We start from the raw sequence: 23,624 nt of genomic DNA, 5'->3' as shown, positions 1-23,624 counted from the left end.
TTTCTACCAGCAAGCTAGTGGCCCTCCACACAGGAGGCCTTCGGCACCTGTGCTGCGGTCTCTAAGGAATCCACTGGGGCCGTCTCTCTACAGCGGCCACTACATGGTACTCAGGGTGTGCTAACTTAGATTAGGTTTCTGATTCCACAACAGGTGTGGCAGTATTTATCTAAAAGAAAAAAAATAAAAAAGAAATTGGAGGCAAAGCCAATTACAGTAGTCTTAGTAAATAATTAAATGTAAATTCTAATTTAAAATAATGACACAAACCAATAAATTGAAGGAAATTAAGAACTAAGTATACTGCTATGACCTCAACTCACCCCCTCCCCCTGCCCACAGTGAAGCCATATGGCACTATGAATTCAGACTCTTGTCTGACACGCTCTACACCCAGTTGCATCTAGACACATGGGTTGAGTTAAGTGTGCTATTTCAGCCTGTACTCATTACTTCTTAACTTTTATTGGCTCATGTCTCCACTTCCATATTATTTTTAATGCTTTTAATTAAATTTCCTTTCTATAATACAAGTGGAGAGCAAAAAAATATTATACAACTATTTCGCCAAGTTACTGAATTGTTGACCATGAACTTATAGAAGTTCATTTCTGAACCAGGCTTTTCTGTTTTAGCCAAAATAATAACAATACCGATAATGTACACATTCATATGCTGTGTGTTTTACAGGGAGCTTTCACATTTTTAATGTCATTTAATCCCCACAACCTTCATGTGAAGTAGAAATTCACAAGAGGCAGGTTTAGGGGACCTGCCCAAGGTTATAAAAGAGAACACAGACATGCAAATCCCACCCTTCTGCATCCAAGGCCAGCACTCTCTCTACCGTCCTACAAGGCGTGTGCTCGAAATCAGGCACAGGAAGGAAAGGGAGGGAACCAATCAATTCTCGTGTGTTTCCTTCATTTGAAGTCAGAGAAGGTGATTTCTGGTCTACGGGGTCAACCTGTTTTCCGAACTACTGAAAATGAAGGATGGTGACTGTCACATTGTATATTTCTTCATGTTTTGGAAAGTGGGATGATCTTGTGTTTCTATTCCAGCTCCATTAAGCTAAAGGGCCTAGTAATTTAACAGCTCTGGTATTTCACAGAGCTCGATCAGTACACTTCTGCCAAAAGCCATTAGAATTTCTCATGACAACTGGGTAAATACTCTCCCTGTCTATCAAAAACAACCTCAGCTTGTCCTGTGCCATAACCCATAACATTTATAAACACGCTTATTAGCACACACAGGAAATGAGACAATAAGAGCCACCAGCTTTTCAGTTCATTTCTTTTTAGGGAACATTCATTCCAGCAAAAGCTTGGCATCAGATGTTATTTGCGAAAAAAGGTGATGACTTTGCAATTATAGGTAGCAGATGGCTACCTGCTGAAAATGATGCCAACCAAAATATCATGACTAAATCTGCTCTTCTCGCTATATGGCAGACTGAACTGAACAAATATTTGGAACCAGTAAATTAATACTATATAACCTTTGGGAAAATCCTTGTTCTAGAAAGAGCAATGGAGTGCAGGCAAGTCAGGAGATCTGGATTGTGTGTGACCTTGAGAAAATAAGCTGACTTTTCTGGTCTTTGATCTCCGAAGCTAAAATAAAGTGTTCTGCCTTTTCAATGATGCATTTAAGAAAATAAATTCAGCAAATTAACTAAAATCATGTCATATGAGTGAGAAACTAATTTTCTTGTGTCTGATACCCCTTGTCAATATCAACTAGTGCTACAGGCAGTGATCTCATTGAAAAGTGACATAATATCTAATACTAGTTTTGTAAGGTTGTCATAATAGTTCTGTTGTGGACTCTCAGGCACACACTGTAATTTCCATCAGTAAAACAAGCTTTATGTCCATTTAGGGAGACATGACTTTCACGAATTGCTGACACCATCTAAATTACCATTTACCAGTGTGGATTTAGCAATAGAATGTCTTTAAAATTTCAAAAGGACGTGGTAAATTATTTCTAATTGATTAAATTTTATTTTAGAAAAAAATAAATAGCACGACGGCATTTTGTTACAATAGCTAATATCATCAAAACATATGTTTCTGATACAGCTTCTTAAAATGTTACAATATCTGTTATTCTAAGTTCTATATACATGAGGAATATCAGGAAATATCCGTTTGGAATTACTATATTCACTTATTGAAGTGTATTTTGGAACATTAAAAAATTCAGTTGCAAAATTCATCCACCAATATGTTAAAATCCTTTCCAAGGATTCTGTTTACTATGCATCACTGATAAGAATACTTTAAGAAAGTACTTCATCATTAAGTGCAATTGTAGAAACTGTGATTTTTTTTCTTGTCCATTGCATCCTAGAAATTAATGATTTTATTCTGTCTCTAACATACAAGTGGCCAACAGAAGTATATCTTGAGGTTTCTATCTGTGTAACAGAGATACACACTTAATCCTCTTGTGAAAAATGTTTGGGAAAATGAGCTCAAGCAAGTCTTTCATTAGCATGAACTTCTGATATAAGGAAAACATCTTACCTTCCACTCAGAGATGAAAAGAAGGGGACTACATGTATTCCCAAGGGGCCTCCTTCCCCAGAAATCTCCACTGTTCTTGTCATATCACTGGGGCAGAAAAAAATAACAGCACAGATGAGTCTCTGCTAAAAAAACAGATGAGGCACATTAAAGAAAACCCAAAAAACTAAACCTTAGGATTATGTCAACTACTGTCAACTCGACAGCAGAGATGAAATCAAAGGAGTACATGATTTGCGGGTATGTTCAGACGATCCAGGAAATAAAATGTTTAAAAGACCATCTGATTTCTTATTTTTTCCCCTAGAAGAAGAATAAATGGAAATGACTACCTACAAAAATAACTTCCTACTTAACTTAATCTGCATAAATCAACATATTTAAAAAGATGCACACAAAAATGACATTTCTCCCCATTGAGACACACTTGAAAATTACTGCACAGATGATAAAATACACAGAATTAAGCACATCTATTCTTAAATGTAAAGTAGGCTTTTTTTCCCCAAAACAGAGAGAAAGTGAAATAAAATGTGTATTTATTAGAAAAAGCACAGAATTACATTTTACAACAACTGTGAAGCCTCATTTGGTAATACATATGGGCATGTTCAAAGCGTTACAAATCAAAACTTAACTTGCTTCTCAATAAGGCATCAGTTGTATTCAATGGAACAATTCCAAATTTTCACCTCCTGTTATTTTTAGAGGTGGAAAAAGGAGTTGCAAAGCCTGGAGAAAATGTATTACAGAAAGAAATGGAAAGCCTGACCCACCTAACCTACTCCAGATTAAGAAAAGGATGAGCTAGAAACATTCATGGATAGTGCGTGTGACTGAATATACAAGGCAGTGGGAGCTTTTGAGTAATAAAGGGTGGAACTAACAAGTTTTTATAAAGATGAAAAATAATAACCGTGAACAATTATTGGCTCCTTTAACCCCAGAGAGAGAAAACAGAATTGCCAGAGGAAAAATGATAAAGTTGAAGCAAACATCCCCATTATGGAAATCGTAAGCAGGTCTCTATTTTTTCCTATGTACATGAAAATGACCTGAAACTAGATGTCAAATTAAGAGCTACAGCTGCTACAAATTCTTTTCTGCTCCAGACTGAAAATGGCGAAATTTTGGCGCTTTGCTGGAAAGTTGAGAACAGCATTAAGAAAGCAAAATGCCTGATGAATCACTCTGCATGAAGCGTACTCTAAATTATCAGCAATCTAAAACAAATACATTAAATATATTCTCATTCAGTGGATTAGGCTTATTTTTTTTTAATTTATTTTTTTTTAAGATTTTATTTTTTTTCCTTTTTCTCCCCAAAGCCCCCTGGTGCATAGTTGTATATTCTTCGTTGTGGGTCTTTCTAGTTGTGGCATGTGGGACGCTGCCTCAGCATGGCTTGACGAGCAGTGCCACGTCCACGCCCAGGATTCGAACCAACGAAACACTGGGCCGCCTGCAGCAGAGCGCACGAACTTAACCACTTGGCCACGGGGCCAGTCCCAGATTAGGCTTATTTGTAATGTGTTTTCATTGCAAATGTATTATTAAGAACTGCAAAAAAGAACACAGTTTCCAACATTTGTGGAATATGATGGAATTTCAAATCTAATAATAAACTTCAAATGAGTTTTGCTCAGATATTGCTGATATATTTAAAACTTGTTCAGTCAAGCAAGTTATATGAGAGACCTGGAACAAAAGATAGAAACAAAACAAATCTTAGAGTGATAATAACGTGGGATAAAATAGATTCTCCTCCATACTGCCTGTCTGAGAATATAGACAGATGAATATATGCATATGAATTACTATATACAGGTACACATTCTAAGTCCTGAATATAAAATGTTCAGTGGGCAGAGAAAGTTGTATTGCCTTTAATGAGCCACGGAGGAATTATTTGCGTATAATAACAGATTTATGGTGCATTTTCAGGTATTTGAGGAAGACTAAACCCAACACATTCACTTTCTAGGGTGACCGTACTCTTTTAAAGATTTCTAAAAACGGAGACTAAAATCTTGTTTAACCATTAAAACTTTATCATCTCTACTTTATAATGTATTTTTATAGTTTTGTACTTAGAGCAGAACACAAATCTTTCCTAATAAATGTATAAAGTATCCACATGCTGATAGAAAGCACTTGTACATATTACATAGAGGCTTTTGGAATTTAAGTGTTTAGTCTAGTATAGACTTCAGCATTTCGCTGAAAAATTTTTATGATGGCTTTATGGATTCTCAATTTTTTCTATTTTGCAAATATTTCTTTACCCCATTCAAGGCCCCTCCCATAAAACATAATAAATTGTACGTATCATATTCCTACCTACTAGTTAGTAATTATCGATGCCGTATTTTTACAATCACTCAATAAAGTAAACCTCATAATTTGTTAAAGTAATCAAAATTGTTTCAAAATACTAAAATTTTTTTGGGAGATGTAGTTTTAAGGTTCATTTCTACTTTAAAAGATTCCCTTTTTCGATATTTCAGAATAAACTTTTATGCTATCTTATATGAACGTCACAATTCTTTGGCTAGAAGGATATCTGAAAAATGTTAAATTACTATCTCAAAAATATTATTATCCTAGAAAAAAGCACAAAAGACTTTCGATTTTGTTGATTATAATATGCAGGCACTTACAGAGAATTACGTCTACTTAACGCAGACAAGCATTACAAGCTTTACACGTACTATGTTCATCACGCTGTTTATAAAAAGTTGTCCATTATTTGTTTCAAGATGCAAAGAAAAGCATTTGAAAAAGAAAGCCTCATAGACTAGTCCATGTATTTTTATTTTATTTTTTAATTTTAATTTTATTATTATTATTTATTTATTTTAAAAGGGGAAAAAAACCCCTGAGTGTTATAGACACTTGATGGAGTTCTGCAGAAATCTCTGTATATTCACCCTTCATGGAAGAGAAACACAGCAGGTAGGACTGGATACAATTATTTGAATGCATAGCTGATAAAGTGAGAGACTACCAGGATGTGGAAATCCACTATGAAGGCTCTGTGTTTAGGCAAACTGCAGAGTGGAGTCCCAGGGCCAGTGAGCAGGCTTGCACACACTTATTTATGTGTTGGAGGTGGACTGAGAATAGAAAACGTAGAGAATGCACTGGAAAGGACATTCTAGCAGTGGAAAGAAAAAGGGACTGGCAGCTACTCGTAAAAAAGAGAAAAAATGAACTGTGAGGTAAAGGGAAAATACTTCAGCGACACAAAGAAAAGTCAGAAGATTTTGCCAAAGTCAAACTAGCTAACTTTCTACAACTTTTTAAGACACAATGAAACAAAAGCAGATAGTCGCAAACCATTAGGGCCAATAGTAACAAGCAAGTTAAATGTTCTGAGATCCAACTGACAAAACTGATTCCAATAATCCCTCCACCCAGCCGCCACTGATCGAAGAGCTTAGGACAAAACTCTGGGCGAAGGGACGGAATCAGCGGTTCACAGTGAGCCTGTCGTGACGGCTACTCTGCAAGAACTAGACGGAAAGTGCTTTGTTTGGTTCCAAGCAGAAGAAAGACGTGAGGCTTGAGGGAGAGAATACAGTGGAGCTGCAGAGGGCCGCAGACCTAATTTCTTCACCCGAGGCAAACGGACAGCACTTTCCACAGACGGTTAGTCAGCTCAGCCATAGGCCTCTCCTCTAGGGTGAGCGAGGGACAGGACGCAGGGCAGGGAGGGGCAGATAATTTGTTTCAGAAGGAAATCATGGTTAATTTATGAAATTAGAGAGAGAAAGTGTATCCCAGTGGTGGCTTTGAGTCAGCTGTCTGAGTAAATCATTTAAACTAAGACCAAAATTGTGAGGAAATTAAGATAAATTCCTAATAGAGTTGTTGGTTTTAAAGAAAAAGACACAGAACATAACATATATAAATCATACAACAGTATCTGGCATATACCAAGAGTCCAATAACTATCAGTTATTAGTGTGATTACGCAAACTCTCTGAGGAAACATGTAAGCTTCTGGACTAAAAGGGAATAATGTATCTCAAACTTTGCAATTTTTCTCAACTGATTTCCTCAGTGAGACTTTTTAAAAAATCCTTCAATCCTGTAGGATTGAGGAACAAATTTTCCTCAGGATTAGACTGCTGACATAGAGAAGACAATGGATTGTAATAAACGGTGGAAGAGATTGGTTGCTGTGCCCGGGGGCTGATGTGCAGGTCTGCCATACACAACAGTGTGAGAGACGGACTATCGAGAGGCCTCCAAGAGGAGTCTCTTGATGACAATGACATCTCCTTGATGGTGAAATGTCTTGTTGAAGAGAACATACTGTGTAAAAATCACAAAGAATTTGTCGTCATGGTGGTGGGGTTCACTTAATGCACCTGAATTCAACATATATTAATTGAGGAGTTCCAGTGGGGAAGTTCTGCAAGGAACAAAGGCCAGTGCTTGAAGAGTTCAGGTCAGGTGAAGACCAGTGATAAAAAATAATACAAAGCAATAGAATGATGGTAGTAACAGTAATATGTTCTCAATGAACATAAGCTATGACTTGAGAGGCAGAGTGCTAATTGCCGTCTGGGCATTATAACATGTCTTCACATCAAATGCATAAACAGATCACTTCCGTTTTACAGAGAAGTAAAGTGATGCTTAGAGAGGTTAAATCTTATACCAATGGCATCATGTTGGACTCCAGTTGGATTCACTGCCTTCCAGAGCAGCAGTTTCAACCACTTTGACATGTGAGCTTCAAAGCAGAGGCTCTTTCTGATGAGGTGCAGAGGAAGAGGCTACAGGCTCAGGAAAGGAAGCTGGGATCAGGGAAATCTTCCTGAAGGAAGTGGCACTTTAGGTGGACCTGAGAGGATCTTCAATAAAAAGAGTAGGTGAGGCAGCAGAGAGGGCAAGCTCAGGAGGAGAAACGGTCTGCACTGAGACAGCGCACGGCGGTGGTTTGTGGGCGCGCAGACTGGCTGTGATGTTAAAGGGAGAGTGAGGGGGAGGGAGGCAGGGACGGAAAGAGGGGAGACATGGAGGAGATAAGGTTGAACCATTAGCTTGAGATCAAATCTAAGGCTGATATGACAAATTCCACGCTGAAAAAATCATGCTTAATTTTGTAAACAATGGAGTCACTAAGGTTTTGGAACTCAGGAGCACTGTGACAAATGCTGTGGTCTGGAAATATTCAGCTGGCAGTGATACGTAGGATAGATTAGGAAAGGGAAAGACAAGGCAGGGAGTGGGACTTGAGACAGGAATTAGTAAATTACTTCAATAATAGATCTGAGAGGCAGTAACGCATCAACGCAGGGAAAGGTTCAACATATTTTGAGAAGGACTCTGCCAAGAATTTGCCAAATGAATGGATATCAGAGGCAGAGGAGAAGATAGGAGAACACCTGATGGCAGTTTTAAGGGTGAAAAAAGAGGTAAGTCTGGAGGAGGCTGATTTGGGCAAGTGTCAAGGAATAAGGTGAGATCAGGAATGAGCTGGAAATGAGAGATAAGGTAAAGGTCTTTTGCACGTATTGCATGCTACTTAAAAAGAAGCTTAAAGGGTAACTTCATTTAAAAAAAAAAAAAACACACCCAATAGAAACCTCTTGCTTCAATCTCTTCTTAAGATCAAAGTAAATTGAGCAATACACCGTAAGAGAGGCATATTATAAAACTATTTGGAGACCTCCCTCTAAATGTTACTTTTCTTTTAATAAAAATGTTTGTGTTAATGATGGGTGAGCAGTTAATAGTTATGCTTATGACTTACAGAGCCATGTGTTTTATCCTCTCAGTCACTCACTCAGCAAACACACCTCCATTAAGTTCCAAGACCTGTACTATGTGTCAAGATCCCTTGGAGGATTCAGAGTCTCGTTTGGGAGAATGACAAATAGTTACAATAAACTGTAGTTTGTGAGAAGACGATAATTGCAATTGCAATTAATGTTTACCCAGCCTTTCTTTTAGCATTGTGCAAAGTGCAATTGCCTGTAATATATCTCATTTAATCTTCACAATCACCTATGTGACCATGATACCCATTTTCCATGAAAAAGCATTTGAAAGAGGTTAAATAAGTAGTGCAAGATTACATAGGGAGTGTTCAAACTCAGGATTTAACTAAATCCAAAAATTTTGGAACTAAGGAATGGTTTCATGAATGCTGTGGTTTAGAAAAGTTTATCCAGTGGTGATATGTGGGATCAATTAGAATAAGGAGAGATCAAGACTCAGGAGGAGAAGCGTTAGAAGGTTATTAAAATATGAGATAACAAAGGCCTGAGGAACCACTGTGGGAATTAAGACATAAGAACAGGTTCAAGACATTTTGAGATGGGCTATGCAAATAATTTACTGAGCTTCTATGCCACCTACACGGAAGTGAATCCAAAGTCCTCTGCTTGAGCCAAGCTCTGTGGGATATCAGACCATCCTTGCCAGGAGAATACTGACCGAGGAACTCGGTTCTAAGTGGCTTCTTAATTTCTCTTCAATCGCTCCCTGTTCATCCCATACCTGCTAGAACCAAGTCCTCTCCTAGAACTGGAATCTCCAAGCTTTCCCCTGCAGGCTTCACGTTCCGTGCTGCTAAGATCCTTCTCGCCCTTCCCCACCCGAGAGTCTGCGAGTGCTGGGAGTCTGCTCTCACTCTACTTTCTGAACTTGGCCTCAAACTGACCTGAGCTGACTTCTCCTACACTGGAAGTTTCCTGGCCCAGGTTATGTAGGATGAAATAAGATACCAGGGGGTGAGGGATGGTGCACACTGTAGTCAAGAGATTTGGAGACAAGGGTGGTGGATGTCGATCAGATCTCTCTAGAAGTTACTTAATTGCTCTGAATTGCAATTCCTTACCTACTAAAGGTGATAAAACCTATGTGAAAAGGCTGTTTTGATAATTAAATTATACATATACACACATATCTTAATTAAAGAAAGTTATTTTTTAAAATTCCTATACGCCATTTCTCTCAATTCCTTATACCAGGAGAAAGCTTAGTTGATTTGCTCATGCAGCCATGAACCAAATAATTGTTCACTCTGTGACAGCTATCCACACAAGATTTAGCCAAATGTTAGCAAACCTCTCAAAGCTAACATTAAAAACGATGAAATTAAAGGCAAACAGAATAAGAATATTATATTCATTATGCCTACCTCAAAAATCAATCTTATCAAGCTTCTAAAAAGACAGTGCTCTGGAGATTTTCTGTACCAAATTTTTAACATTGTGTAGCTCATTAATCAAAGAAACCTAATCTAAATAAAGAGTAACTATGTCATATGGCTATAAATTATAAGCTTGAGGAAAATCCACCCAGTAAAGCAATGAGATAAAGAATGATTGCATATTTTTTTAAAGCTAATTCCATGTACAATGCTTGGTCCCTATTTGTAACTGGAGTGAACGAAAGGAACATGTTGACTAAATGAATGGGGAATGGCCATCGGCCTCAGAAGCATCACTTCCTAGTGCTGAAGCCAACAGTCGACCAAACACAGAATTACTTCCCTTATGCAACTTAGAAAAAAATGGTAATGATGATGATAATAACAGAGATGGTGACGATAACAATAATATTTGTAGCAACAGCAACAAATACTCACAGGGCTTACTCTGACCCAGGCACTGTTCAACATATTCAGTTAATATATGTTTTACATATATTGTCATTTAATCTTCATACTAACCCCCTGAAAAAGGTTTTAATATTATTTCCATTTCATAGACCAGAAACCAATGCAAAGAGAGATGAGTGAGTTGCCTAAGCTCATAGAACTAGTAAGCAGCGGGACTGGGATATGAACCCAGGCAGTTGTCAGGGCAGAACAGGAAATTAGGGCACAGCAAAGGAAGTCCTGGTGAGCATGAGAGCAGCTGACTTCACATAATGAGTCACTTACATTAAAAACACGAAAAATCCTGGCTGATAGGCTGGATGCGTTTTACATACATCAAGTAAAATATTGCAAGATTATGAAAACACAACGCAAAGCAATATTCAAAGAGCTAACGTCAAAGTAAAATGCTCAACCACAGCGAACTTTGAAATGCTCACTTTCAACTGCTATTCAAAGAGAAGAAAAGAGCAATTAAGAAATCCAGGTTGCAGAAGAGTTTGAAGGATTGAGGTTCATTTGTACATATGTTTGTCAGGAAGTTCTCATATCATATAAAGAAAATGAGAGAAAAGAGTAATTAAGTAATTAATTTTAGAACTGGGACAGGTTTCACTATTCTATTTATCTTGATCTTTCCTATGAAATAAAAACTATAAACTATTAAACAGACAAACATTAAATTAAAATAAATATAATATTCTTATTTGCATAAAGAGAATACCTCAATGCATCCTTAGTTTTCGGCGATGTCAGTAGTTCTGTCTGTACACCATTCATAACTTCTCCATCTTCTAAGTTCTGTGTGGAATCCTGTAGTGAGACAAAGCCGTAAGGATGTGGAGCTGTGCATACAGAATTGAAAATGTGAATAAAATGTCTCAGCATGAGAGAGTAAAGGGTTTTACTCTGGATATATACAGTATGCTCCAATTTCTTTGAAGACTGGAAACAGGTGTTAATCTTTTCAGTGCTTTCAATGTTCTTTTCTCTCCCGTTTGGTTTCTGAAATACTCAGATGGGCCATTTACACAAAGCAGTATGTTAAGAGCTTTGGAATACATCATTTAGCTTCCTGCTACTCAACCATGGGCTTTTGGGAATGAGTGTTTCAAATCAGCAAGGAAAAGGGAAACCAAAGAGAAGGTGCCATTGACAGGTGGTGATGGATGAGCTTTAATGCACTGCACTTGCTTGCACCCCCTGGTGCTAATAAAAATATAAAGAAAAGTTGCCCGGCAAGGTCACTTCTGTCAAGAATGTAACTGGAATATTGCAGGGAAAGAAATCTGGATTTCTCACTTTGTCGTAAGACTTTGATTCTGAGGATGATCTTCAGCACAGGGAAACTAAAAGCAACCATTTAATTTCTAAAATGGTAAACACTTCCACTACAGAGAGGTAAGCGGGTCAGAGAGGCCTTTCCCTCTAGGACCGTGGCAAAGTTGAGTTGGATGTACATAGAGGAGAGAATGAATTCTAGAAAGCAAACCTGATTTAGATTCTCATTTTTGTCAGACATCAGTTCTCTGGTAGGCTTTGGAACTGTACTTTAACAGAGTAATTCTGCAGATACGCCACTCCTCAGAAGCAGTCACAAATAGTGTTAGTCATGGACTCAGATTCCATTGAAACAACAAACCACATTATCAACAATCACACCTGGAAACAGAGCATTCATGGATCTGAATGCACCATTTCAACCAAAAAAAGACAACATATGAATTAAGAAGTTGAACATAAAGGAATTAAGTTAATATCTTGAAGAAAACAAGACATAGAGCCACAACCCAAGCAGTCTGTCACAATGAATTGATTTTTAAAAAATGTGTTTCACTTTAGACTGAGAAGCGACATTTCATGTAGGGGTTGGTGTTTTCTGAAGGACTTGGTCTAAACTAGATTTTTTTTTTTTTTAATTTGCTTTCTCCTCTCCACAGGGATAAAGAAAGAGAAGAAAATGCATAAAGTTAAAGAACACTTTTTAGTTTAAGTCACCAAATCCTTAACGATGAACATCTTTGAAAGCTTTCGAACATTCATATTATCATGAAGGGCTTCATATATGCTTACAGAGAAAAGAGACAGAGTTGGGCACATTACCAAAATACTTAGGTAGACAATTTAACAAAATATTTGAACTTGTGACTATCACACATGTCAGAACATTTGATGACTGCATTTATGTCAAAATCACTAACTTTCTTATCTGTCTGTCTAACCCAAGAGGGAGCTCCATGCAGGTTGAGCATGTGTCTAGCCTTCTATCGAGCACACAACACAGAGTTCATGCAGTGAATGTTAATGGATGAATGAGCCGAATGCTATTATATTAGTTTTCTAATGCCATGTAATAAATGATCTCAATGTTTAATGGATTAAAGAAATAAACTGTCTCTCATAGTTTTGGGGAGTCAGAGATTTAGAAGTGGTGTGGCTGGGCAGCTCTGGGGTGGAATTCCTCACGGGGTACAGTCAAGACATCAGCACAGCAGCAGCTGTAATTATCTAAAGGCTCAACTGGGGCTTTAGCAGTCACCATTTTGTTCTTACAAAGGCTTTATTAAGATATAATTCACAAAACATTAAATTTACCCTTTTGAAAAAGCACAATTCAGTAATTTTTGGCTTACTCACATAGTTTTGCAACCACTGCCAACATCTAATTTTCGAACAATTTCAAAACCCCAAAAAGAAGTCCCATAGTCATTATCTATCACTCTCCATTCTCCCGTGGGCCCCCTCACCCCCCATCCCAGCTCCTGGCAATCATTAATCTGCTTTATGTCTCTAAGGATTTACCTACTCTGAACACTTTATATAAACAGAAGCATAAGATATATGGCTTCTATCACTTAGCGTGATGTCTCAGAGCTCATGCATGTCCTAGCATGAGCTATCAGTATTACACTCTATTTTATGGCTAAATAATACTCCTTTGTACGGATAGACTACATTTTGTTTACCCATTCATTACTTCATGGACATTGGGTTGTTTTCACTTTTGCAGTTATGAATAATGTTGCTATGAACATCAAAATAATGTTCAATTGTGAAATAATGTTGCTACGAATAAGGAGTTCTCGTGTGGACATGAGTTTTCAATTCTCTTGGGTATATGCCTATGGGTAGAACTGTTGGGTCATGCAGTAACTCTATGTTTAACGTTTTGTGAAACTGCTATACTATTTCCAGAGTGTCTGCCCCATTTCACATCCTATCAGCAATACATGAGGGCTCCAATTTCTCCAATCCTTGCCAACACTTGATATTTTCTTTTTCAAAAAAATTGTAACCATCCTAGTGGGCGTGAGGTGGTTTTTGTTTTGCATATCCCTAGTGACTAATGATTTGCATTTCCCTGAGGATTAATGATGTTGAGCATCTTTTCATGTGATTAATGGAGATTTGTATATCTACTGTGGAGAAATGTCTAATCATTTTCCTTTTTGTTACTAAGTTGTAAATGTTCTTTAAATATTCTGCATACAGATTCCTTATCAGATATATGATTTGTAAATATTTTCTCCTATTCTGTGGGCTTTTTACTTTCTTGATGTGCCCTTTGAAACACAAAGGTTTTTAATTCTAATGAAGTTCAAATAATCTATTTTTTCTTTTGTGACTTGTGTTTTTGGTGTTGTATCTATGAAACATCACCTAATACAAGGTCATAAAGATTTACTCCTATATTGTCTTCTAAGAGTTATATAGCGTTAGCTCTTACATTTAGGCCTATTACCATTTTGAGTTAAATTTTTAATTAAGTTAATGGTGTGAGGTAGGGGTCCAACTTCATTCTTTGCATTTGGATATCTAGTTGTGCCAGAATCATTCATTGAAAAGACTATTTTTCCCCCATTGAGTTGTCTTAACACCTTTTTCAAAACTCGGTTGACAAAAAAATGTACCAAGTTTTGAAATCAGGAAGTGAGACTTCTCCAAATTTGTTCCTTTACATGTTTGTTTTGGCTAGTCTGGGTCCCTTGCATTTTCATATGAATTTTAGAATCAGAGCAACAATTTCTGCAAAAAAGCCAGCTGGGTTTTGATAAGGATCACATTGAATTTGTAGATCAATTTGGAGAGTATTACTATCTTAACAATATAAAGTCTTCTAGTCCATAAACAGTTAACAGTGGCAGTTAATTAAAATAAACATTCCTTTTGGCTTTGTAATTATGCATGGATATATACCCTCAGGATGTCAAAGAAAAAATTGGGATATTTGTTATAAAGTTTTAACTGTCTATTTTTGCCTCTTTACTCTCTATTCCAAGTGGATTTTTCCTTTGGATCCCTTGCCAAGAAAATAACATACTTTCTGGTTCAAATCAACATTCTGCAAGGTTAAAAGGACTTTTTTCCTAGTTCTAGTTAGATGGTAAGTAAAGGTTCTGTTTACATCAACAACATACTTAATGCTCAGGATATATTGAAATGTCAATTAGAATTTGAAAGCAATATTGGGCCAATTGCAGTGCGATAATCTGCTCAAGGGTAATTCTGAACTGACTACAGTTTTATAGCAATCACGTCAATAACTGCAGACTTCAGAAAGAACACACACATTCATAGACCTGCATGGCTAAGATGAGAGTTCTCCTATTTTAAAAGTGGCATCAAAAATTCTTTGCCTTGCTACAAGCTATCATAAAGGGCAGTAACTACAGTTTATCGTCTCAACTAATGGCGGTGTCTGTTCACTTGCCAAAATCATTTCTGTATATTGAAGCAAGAGAATTCTTTCATAGTCTCTAGAGATGCGGCAGGCAGGCAGGTGCTCAGGGCATCCTGTGAGGACCAAAGCCGATTCCAAATTGACTTCAGCAACCCTGAAGCAGAGCAGTGCTTCGAGACTGACTGACAAAGGCAGCTTGTTTCTTCACAAGGTCCACAAAAACAATTTTTCCAAAAATTACCAAATAATTGACAAGCAATAATTTAAGAGCACTTAGAGTTTTCCTTCACTAAATTACACGGTGAAATGAAGAGTCACGAAATCACACATATCTAAAAATGAAAACGATATTTTTTCTCATAGCTTATTTAAACAACTGAAAAAAAATCTTTAAAATCATGACTTGTAAATTTGGAAATAAAGGGACAAAAAGAATCTGACTATGAAGAGCTAGAGGTACCAACAACTGGGCCTGGAGAGCCATTGTAGTCCTCCAACGTTAGACTTTGGAAATATTAATTATGTGATTGCAAATCCTTCCACTTGCCTCTAGAAAACGCAACGGTTTGGGAAGCTCTATACTGAATTTTATTAGTAAAATTATTACAATTTATATTTTTATTGTCAACTTCAAACAAATGGAGGGAGGTGACGAGGTGCATGGACTGTAATGGTGTAAAGCTATTTCAAAATGTATCTTGTTTCTCCCTTTAGTGCATGTTATAATCGTCTTCTCTCTAAAAGTTCAGCAGTTGGCCGTGTCCTGCCAACCAGAAAGAGAACTTTGAGAAGCCTGTCCTTTAGCTCTCTGAGCAGGGAACATATCATCTGTGGCTCTCACAACAGACAAGTTTAATTACTACAGTTTTTAAAAAGTGAACATTTTTAGCAACACTTTCAGGATCACGGGAGCATTTCTGACAGCCAGAATGAGTTGGATTTAAACATCACCACACTATTTTTAGCTTTAAAATCAACACTCACATAAATATTCCCAAACCAATTAGCAGCAGCTGGAAAGTAAAGGTGTTTACATTGAGTGAGCGCTGGCACTAACAACGCCAAGCACTCCCCGGCTGGCTGCATGATGGGGCCAGCAGCCACCGGGCGCCCCCGGCCCCAGGGTGATCAAGGTGTTGGCACCAGGCTGTCATTTCATCTTTCACACTTGGTACAAGTCACTGATGTCATACAGGAAGGTGTATTCGTTATGTAGCCTCATTAAGTTATACATCTCCAAATAAACTTAACACTCTGGATAAAACTTTTTGGAAGAAAATGCTACCCAAATTCTCATGATTTTTCCCTAGGCAGCCACAGCTATAAAACAACATTAAAAACAGTTTTACAGCTCAGTTTTTCATCTCTCAGATGAGAACTAAAATAGATGCCCTGTTATCAACAGATGTCTCCCTTTGACTTATAGGTGAAAATATATGGCTTTGGCTTTTTTCCCCCCGAATGCGTTTTTGCCACATTTGAAACCACTTGCCCGCAAAATTTTAACTGCAATTGAGTTATGTTTCAAAAGCTCAGGTGCATTTTAAAACAAGATTTGCATTCTGAAAAGTCAACTGTGAGTTTCTTTTGAAATTGCACATGAATTTTAGAATGAGACTAATAGAAAAATTATACAGAGACAATCTGAACGCCAGGTTACATGCCTGGTGCTCATACATAAACATAATGTAAATTTTAAAATTAAAATCCTGAGCATAATTTCAGAATATTTGTTTTTGCTGTCTATAACTAGAACATCTGTGCTAAAGTAAAAACAAGTTGTATTTGATAAGCACACATATGAAATGAACATGCACTTCGGTGCGCAAGCACTGTTAGTCAAGCTTGACCTAATACACAGTCTTTACTCCTTGGCCATAGGAAAGCTTGCCACAGGAAAGCTCTCAGTTAGCTTCATAGACACTACCCTGAAATGTCTCAGTCCTAGCAATTTAACATGCATGATTTATTTTATATATATATATATATATATATAAGTATACGTAAACATTATATAAATAATATATGTTAGGTTGTATATATGCATATCCAGAAATTGGCAAGACAATTAGACTTGAAAAGAAATAAATTACAAGCTTCTTAAGAATAAGTACTGTATTTTATTTATTTTACTTTTAACAGAGGTCCTCACTCTGTAGCATGAATGGCAATCACCTGGAACCTGAGAGTGCTGGGCCACCCCGAGGCTCTGGTGCAGCGGGTCTGGGTGAGGCGGCAAGTTTGCATTTCTAAGAAGCTCCCAAAGCTGCTAGCCAAGGAGCCACACTTGGAAAAGCACTGCCTTATGGTAACTAGGGCAGATCTTCGGAAATCCTGAATAATGTTAGCTAAGCCCTGGAAAGAATGGAGCTGATGAGCTGGTGTAGTCCACTCACTTCACAGCTCCGGACACTGAGACCCAGAACAGAGAGGTGCTCACCCCTTTGCTGACCGAGACAGTGACCAAGCCAGAATCCAGGACTCTTGACTTTCAATTCAGATCCCTTTCTGTGACCATGGTGAATACATGCTGACTTAATGAATGCTCACCTTATTATTCAATTCATGGATCTTTTTTCTTTCAATGACATTAATAAAAAGTCTAATAATGTCTTGGATATACTTTACCTTTCTTTCGAAGATCTCAAAACATTTCACACTAACTAGATGTATATTCATGACAATCCTAAATAATTTCTTGGCATTCCTATTCCAATTTTATACACAGAAATATTCAAGGAGAAAAAGATTAATAATGTCTTGTCCAAGGAGAAACTAAGGGTCAAAGAAAGAACTAAGAGTACTTGGGACCTATATCTCCCGAGATTCAGGTTTGCATGCAAGCATGTTAAATGTATTTACCTTGTTCTGTCTCTTAGCTACCGATTTTAGGAAAATGAGGTGAGGGAAAAATATCACATCAAAAAACAGTAAAAGAAATGATTTACATGAAAAACTATCAAGTGTTTCATTATTCTAGAGACTGAGCTATAATAATTGCATTTATTAAATGGAAAGTTATTTTGGGGGAATACAATTAATTAGATCATAAATAATCTAACTAGTCCCAAAGCCTTGACTTGTTGGGTATGTGTGCACACATCTACACACATACACCGCTAAGCCTCTGAATGTATATGGGGTAAAACTGGACTGAGTTTAAACAGCTCTGGACTCTGTAGAACACACTGAAAGTCCACAGTCTTGAGCTGACTGTCTCATGGAGGTCGCACCACCGTGGACGATGTGCTGTGCAGGTTGCATCCCACGGACTCTCCACACACTCAGAGTTGGCCACACCTCCTCTTCATCTGGTTTGTGCCCAAGAGATGCTGCATGGTCTTAATATATTTCATAAAAATAAATTTTAAGGGAGAAAGACTAAGGCACGGTAGTAAAATTAAGCTCTGGTTGAACACAAAGGAGATACAGCTTCCAATAGAAGTTCTATCATTGCTTTGCCTGGTGACCAGACACCTAATCTCCTGGCCCTCCCTTGTATTATCTGTAAAATGGGTTCAAGAAGATTTCGGTTTCCATTCCAGGTATAAAATGTCCCAGAACTTAGTGAAGGTATAGCAAATAGTAAGGCAGGTGAGCCTGCACTAAAGAAACATAAAAATTCTCCAACAGATAAATTAAGGCGTGATTATTCATTTGAACTAATGTTTCTTTTGAATGCTTCCCTTGAGAAGCAAACTCTCATAGAGATACACAATTTTATACTTTCTCAACATACTTGTTCTAAATAACTTTGAGGAACAAACCCATGGCAGGAGGTAGAGTGTACTTGAACTAAAACTAAAGCCCTCCCTCCATACCTCGTTGTTCTTCTTTTCATTTTTTCTATGATCTTTTCTTGGATATTTCCTTTCCTTCTTATTGCTACTAATTAGCACAGAGTTCATTGCTAAGTATTCTGATTTAGATTTGAGAAGACAAAATATTTTAAATAATTTTTTTAAATGCCTACCATTTACACATTTTACCTGCTGGGGTCTTTTGTTTGTTTGTGTGTGTTTGTTTTGGGTAGAAATTAATAAAGTGGCTTTGATTAAGCCTGATACCAGGTAGTCAAAACACAATTGTGAGCTTATAAAAAGGTGGGGTGGGGGCAGATTCTGCTGTGTTTGTGCGATTGAGCGGACTGGACACACTGACCAAGCCCATGTAGGTATCAAAGATGAAAACCGCTATCACTGTCAAGACCAGCACGTCATCTGCTTTGTTGATCTTGTTACATACCCCCCCCAACATCAACTGGGGTGCTTCCCCCCAAGCAAATATGTTCAATGAAAGGCTGCTTTAAAACCCTAGGACTGTGGAAGTTCCAAAGCTCCACAGGCAATGCTGGAACCCCTGTTTGAATGTCCACTGTTCCTTACTCATAAAGAATGCAGTTCCAAAAGCACTTACAAGAAAACTGGAAAACACACGCATTTGTTTCAAATACAAGATGGACACAAATATGTTTATAATGACCACTTTGATTTATAATTGGATTATTTCTCCACCCAGTTATACTTAATTTTTCCTAGTTTTCTCTATTATTAAATACTTCAAAATCGCTTGAGCCCAGCGCTTGTCAGGTAGAACAAAATAATGCCATTTATTACTGAAAGTGTGAAGACACTGAACCACACAGCATACTCTCCCACATAGGTCTGCTTCGGATCACACTCCCAACATAAAACATATGATCAAAGGTGTTGTAAACATCTGCTTCTCTTCCATTTAATCTCTCTGCTTAAACCGTATCATCTTCTCAAATATTTATAATACAGGTCTGTCAACTTGGACATTTGATGGCACCAGGGCCTCGTGTGAAACTACAAACCATCAGGTAAAGCTGGGACTAGAAAAGACTAGAGGAATTCGGGATAGTTCAGCAATTAGAAAGAACTTCCAGCTGAACCATTTTCATTTTGCTGGCTGAGATATATTCCAACCAAGTTTGACTCTAGTCAATGTACCACATGCATTTAAGCAAAGCTGTACAAATTCCAGCTCCAGTTAGGAGAGTGTAAAGATAAAAGGACACCTTGTTAAAGGAATGCGTTTCATTTGCACACGCATTTCGCTTACGCTGGCACAGGCACAGGCACACTTCTCTGCTGGGCTTCCCTGTGAGCATCTTCACTACGAAAATGGGCTGCAGAAAATTTGGAATCCACAGACCAAGTCCATAGCTGTTACAGGAAGGAAAGAAAAGGCACAGGGATTTATGTGTACATTTAGTTTAATAAAACGTTTCAAAAAATTCTCAAAATGTAGGAAGTCTACACTGAAAAATCCTTTATAATTATGAGATGGAGAACCAAGTTTACAACCTATCTTTGTTCACAAATAAGGCCTGTTCAAGACTTTTCAGAAGGCTTTCTTATTGCCTCCTGAGAGCCATTTCACTTTCCTCTTTTCCAGCCCCAAATTCCCTCAACCTGCCACGAGCCCTTGCTTCTTTCCCACAACCTCCATGGATCTTTCCACAGAGTCATTTTGTCATTCACTGTGCCATGTTTGCACTCCACTTCATGACACCTTTATTGGAAGCCTCTGGTTATAAAAACTCTTTCACTAGCTTGTGTTACAAGAGCTGCTGAAAATGAGCAGTGTGGGTAAGGACTTTCTCAGACAACCTAAGGTGCCCTGAAGAAGACTTGCCATCCTGTCTGAGGAGAAGGAGGAGCAGCAGGCCAGGCACAGGCACTGCATGGAGAAAGGAAGTGAGGTGACCCAGAGCCCACTGCACCCTGTGGGCTTGAACAGCACGTGGAAAAGCTGGAACTAAGGCCCAGAGGTCCGCTCCACTGAGAACAGCCTTACTCAGGCGTAGCAGTCAGCAAAAAGTTTGCTTTTGTTATTTTTTTAGGTATAGAGACGTACTAGACAGTTGGAAGAGATTCTGCAAAAGTAGCTACAGCCAGACCAGAAGATATTCTGATCATGTGAGGAAACCACTCTGCATTTTTATTCAAATACAAAACCTTGGACCTACAATTGTTTGCAGTGCTTGACGGATGAGAGGGAGCTCTGGCCCACTAAGGTCTCACTGGTTGAGCCATCAACGGCTAAAATATTAGCTCAGTGAGGGCAGTGGTTTTGTTCACAGATGGATCCCAAAGGACTGGAGCAATGTTTGGCATACAGTAGACGCTCAATAAATACCTAGACACCAGCTGTCAAGAACACCATTGGTGCCTGGCAAACATCCATCCATCCTTTGACATCCTCTGACAGAATGGGCACTTTCTCCTTGAGCACTCCGTGGACCCCATCTGTGGCCTCAGGCAACCTCTGTGCCATACAAAAGCTCTACAGAGGCATCCATCTCAGGGCAGGCAATGATTCCTCTTCAGGTCTGTCTCCCTAGCTTGGTTCTGATAACCCTGAAGTGGGGAATGTGTCTTTTCCATCTTTGCATATCTATCACCTAGCACAGACCTGAAATATGATAAATATTCCCCTTAGGAGGGATTTACTGGATAAAGAAATTCTTTCCCTAGAAATACTTTCCCTTAAAGGCTCTTCAGTAACTTTCAATGGAAAAAAAATATCCCAGCATTTATGAACCCTCTACAACATGGAGAGTATTATGCTACACTCTATGGGGGAGATTCAAAGATGAATATAACTCTGTCTTTGCATTCAAAGCTGCAAGCTAGCTGGAACCATTGCCAGAGGCATCTCTGGCAAGGGAATTTAAAATAGCATTGAAAGCTAATCTTTATTTATGGATTGAAATAATTGAAGTAAAAGAGAATGCACCGATTTGTACCTGACTGGTTATGTTTCTTTATGCTTTTATATTTTATTTATTATAATGTAATTTAAAATGACTTCCATTATTTATAAAATGTATCTAAACCAATATTGAAAACCATCAAAGTTTTACAGATCCCAAAGCTCCAGACAGGAGGTTATTGATCAGGAGGGGAACCTTCTACCTGAGGAAGGATGGTGGGCAAGGCCCCATCACTGCAGCAAAGCCATTTTGAAACTTTTGTTCAATATTTCTCTCTTCTTACAGCTACCTCATCTCTTTAGATCCAAACATGAGTCAAGGTGAAATAACTCTTGGGTCAATTGTCTTCTCCCATTGTTATCCCCTCTTTGGTCACCTTCTATCCTTCAATGGTACCTCACTTCGCAAATGCCTCCAAACCCTCCTCTTCCACTATTTTCAAGAACGCCCCGAAACTCTTTCACAAGCTCAAGTTCTTCAAGTATTCCTCTCCACCACCTTGATTTAAGCAAAAACCTCTTTCCCCAGTAAAACCACTTCCTTGCAACCCTCTCAGGTAGGCCACGCTCATTTTCTTTCTGCTGCCAACCCTACCGGGGAGCTGCTTCTACACTGAGATTCCACCTTGGGAACCTACCTCGTCCTGCTTTACCGTCCCCTTCTCACCGCCCTCACCCATCAATCTCCAAGCTGGTCCTTAAGTGTCTCCTCCTGGCCCATCATTTTAATTTATTGATTTATCTTTTCCCCCCTACACCTTATCTCCACCCATCACCCTGGGTGACTTCCACTTCCACAATGCTCTTATACCTTGGCTTCATTCAGCACCTTCTCCCTGCTGTTTCAGAAACTGTAACCAAAAGCAAAAGCAAATATAGACAGGAAAGAGAAGAGTTTCTGGTAGGTCCTCATGACTCACCAAGGAGATGTTCCTGGGAACCAAAATACATCAAATGATATGCTGGCTTAGGGCTAGCAAACCAGGACCTATTGAGCAAAACAGGACCCACTCAGTTCACAAACAGTTACTGAGGGTCCCTTTTGTGGCAGGCACTGTGCTAAGGATTGGTGATACAGAGATGAAAACATGTCTACTCCTCACCTTAATGAACTCATTCTGGCGGAAATGGAGGCTGGAGAGAGGACGGTAGCAACTGGCCTCTTCACTGTCCCCCTTTGTACTCTAGCTCCATCTTTCAACTTGACTGGACACCAGCCAGATCCCAACTGCACTGGTATACTTTCTCCACCCTCCACCCCTTTCCTGCTGTGTAACAGCAGGTGTAAGCAAGTAGACAAGCAGAAATGAACCATTCTCCATCTAAAGCAGTGCTTTTAACTTTTTGAGGGGGATTATATTTTCATCTGCAAAACTAATGATAGTACTGGTTCCTTTCCCAATGAAGATAAACCTATGCACACACACACACAGAATTCTGCACAAAATTTCAGGGCTTTCCAAACTCCCCAGTCTTGACAATGATATCAAGGTTAAGAACTGATGTTTAGCTGCTAATCCCAGCTCATATCTTTGACAGAATCATAGGAGATTTGTAGTAAAGAAATGATAATAAATGTTTCCACAGACATATCCTTAAATAGTGACTGCTGCATGGGACAATATCTGAATAGGGCAGGTGGATCCTGCTACAGATAAAAAGCCTGAGTGGCCCCGGGAGTGTATCCCGCTGACCACACCGGTCACGTACTTTCCTCAGAACTTCCAGGGAGTGAGAGGCACAGTACAGACAAACACCTCTTCAAATCTGTCAGCCAAATGCTGCGATCTTTTCCGAAGCCTTCTTGACTAGCTAAGTCACTCCTGCACACGAACCTCCCAGTGTGAGTGATTCACATCGTGCTGTGGCAAAATTACAAATTATTACATGTTCTGGACCTTTGGCTCACATGCAGTATACGTGAAATTTCAAATGCTAAATCTGTAAGTAGTAAAGGTCTGATGTTCTTGACGACTAGTCTATTTGTTGGCTGTGCTGGGACTGATCAATTTCAGCCTCTAATGCTCAAATCTCTTCCTCCAAC

The 23,624-nt window shown here is 38.5% G+C and overlaps 1 protein-coding gene across 13 annotated transcripts in view; it reads right to left on the bottom strand.

Annotated features, from left to right (window-relative positions):
• Window positions 1-23,624, bottom strand: part of PARD3B (par-3 family cell polarity regulator beta) — a 930,268-nt gene that overhangs the window by 433,208 nt on the left and 473,436 nt on the right. For all 13 annotated transcript variants that reach the window (XM_070581758.1, XM_070581756.1, XM_070581765.1 and 10 more), the window contains 2 exons: window positions 10,883-10,971; window positions 2,538-2,624 (listed from right to left, as the gene is read on the bottom strand). In XM_070581758.1, the coding sequence (XP_070437859.1) occupies window positions 2,538-2,624; window positions 10,883-10,971 (176 nt within the window). The remainder of the gene's footprint in view (window positions 1-2,537; window positions 2,625-10,882; window positions 10,972-23,624) is intronic.

Source organism: Equus przewalskii, chromosome 17 (assembly GCF_037783145.1).
Source record: "Equus przewalskii isolate Varuska chromosome 17, EquPr2, whole genome shotgun sequence".
Lineage (NCBI taxonomy): Eukaryota > Metazoa > Chordata > Mammalia > Perissodactyla > Equidae > Equus > Equus przewalskii.
Note: the sequence above shows the minus strand (reverse complement) of the source record. Positions and strands in the feature narration are given on the sequence as shown.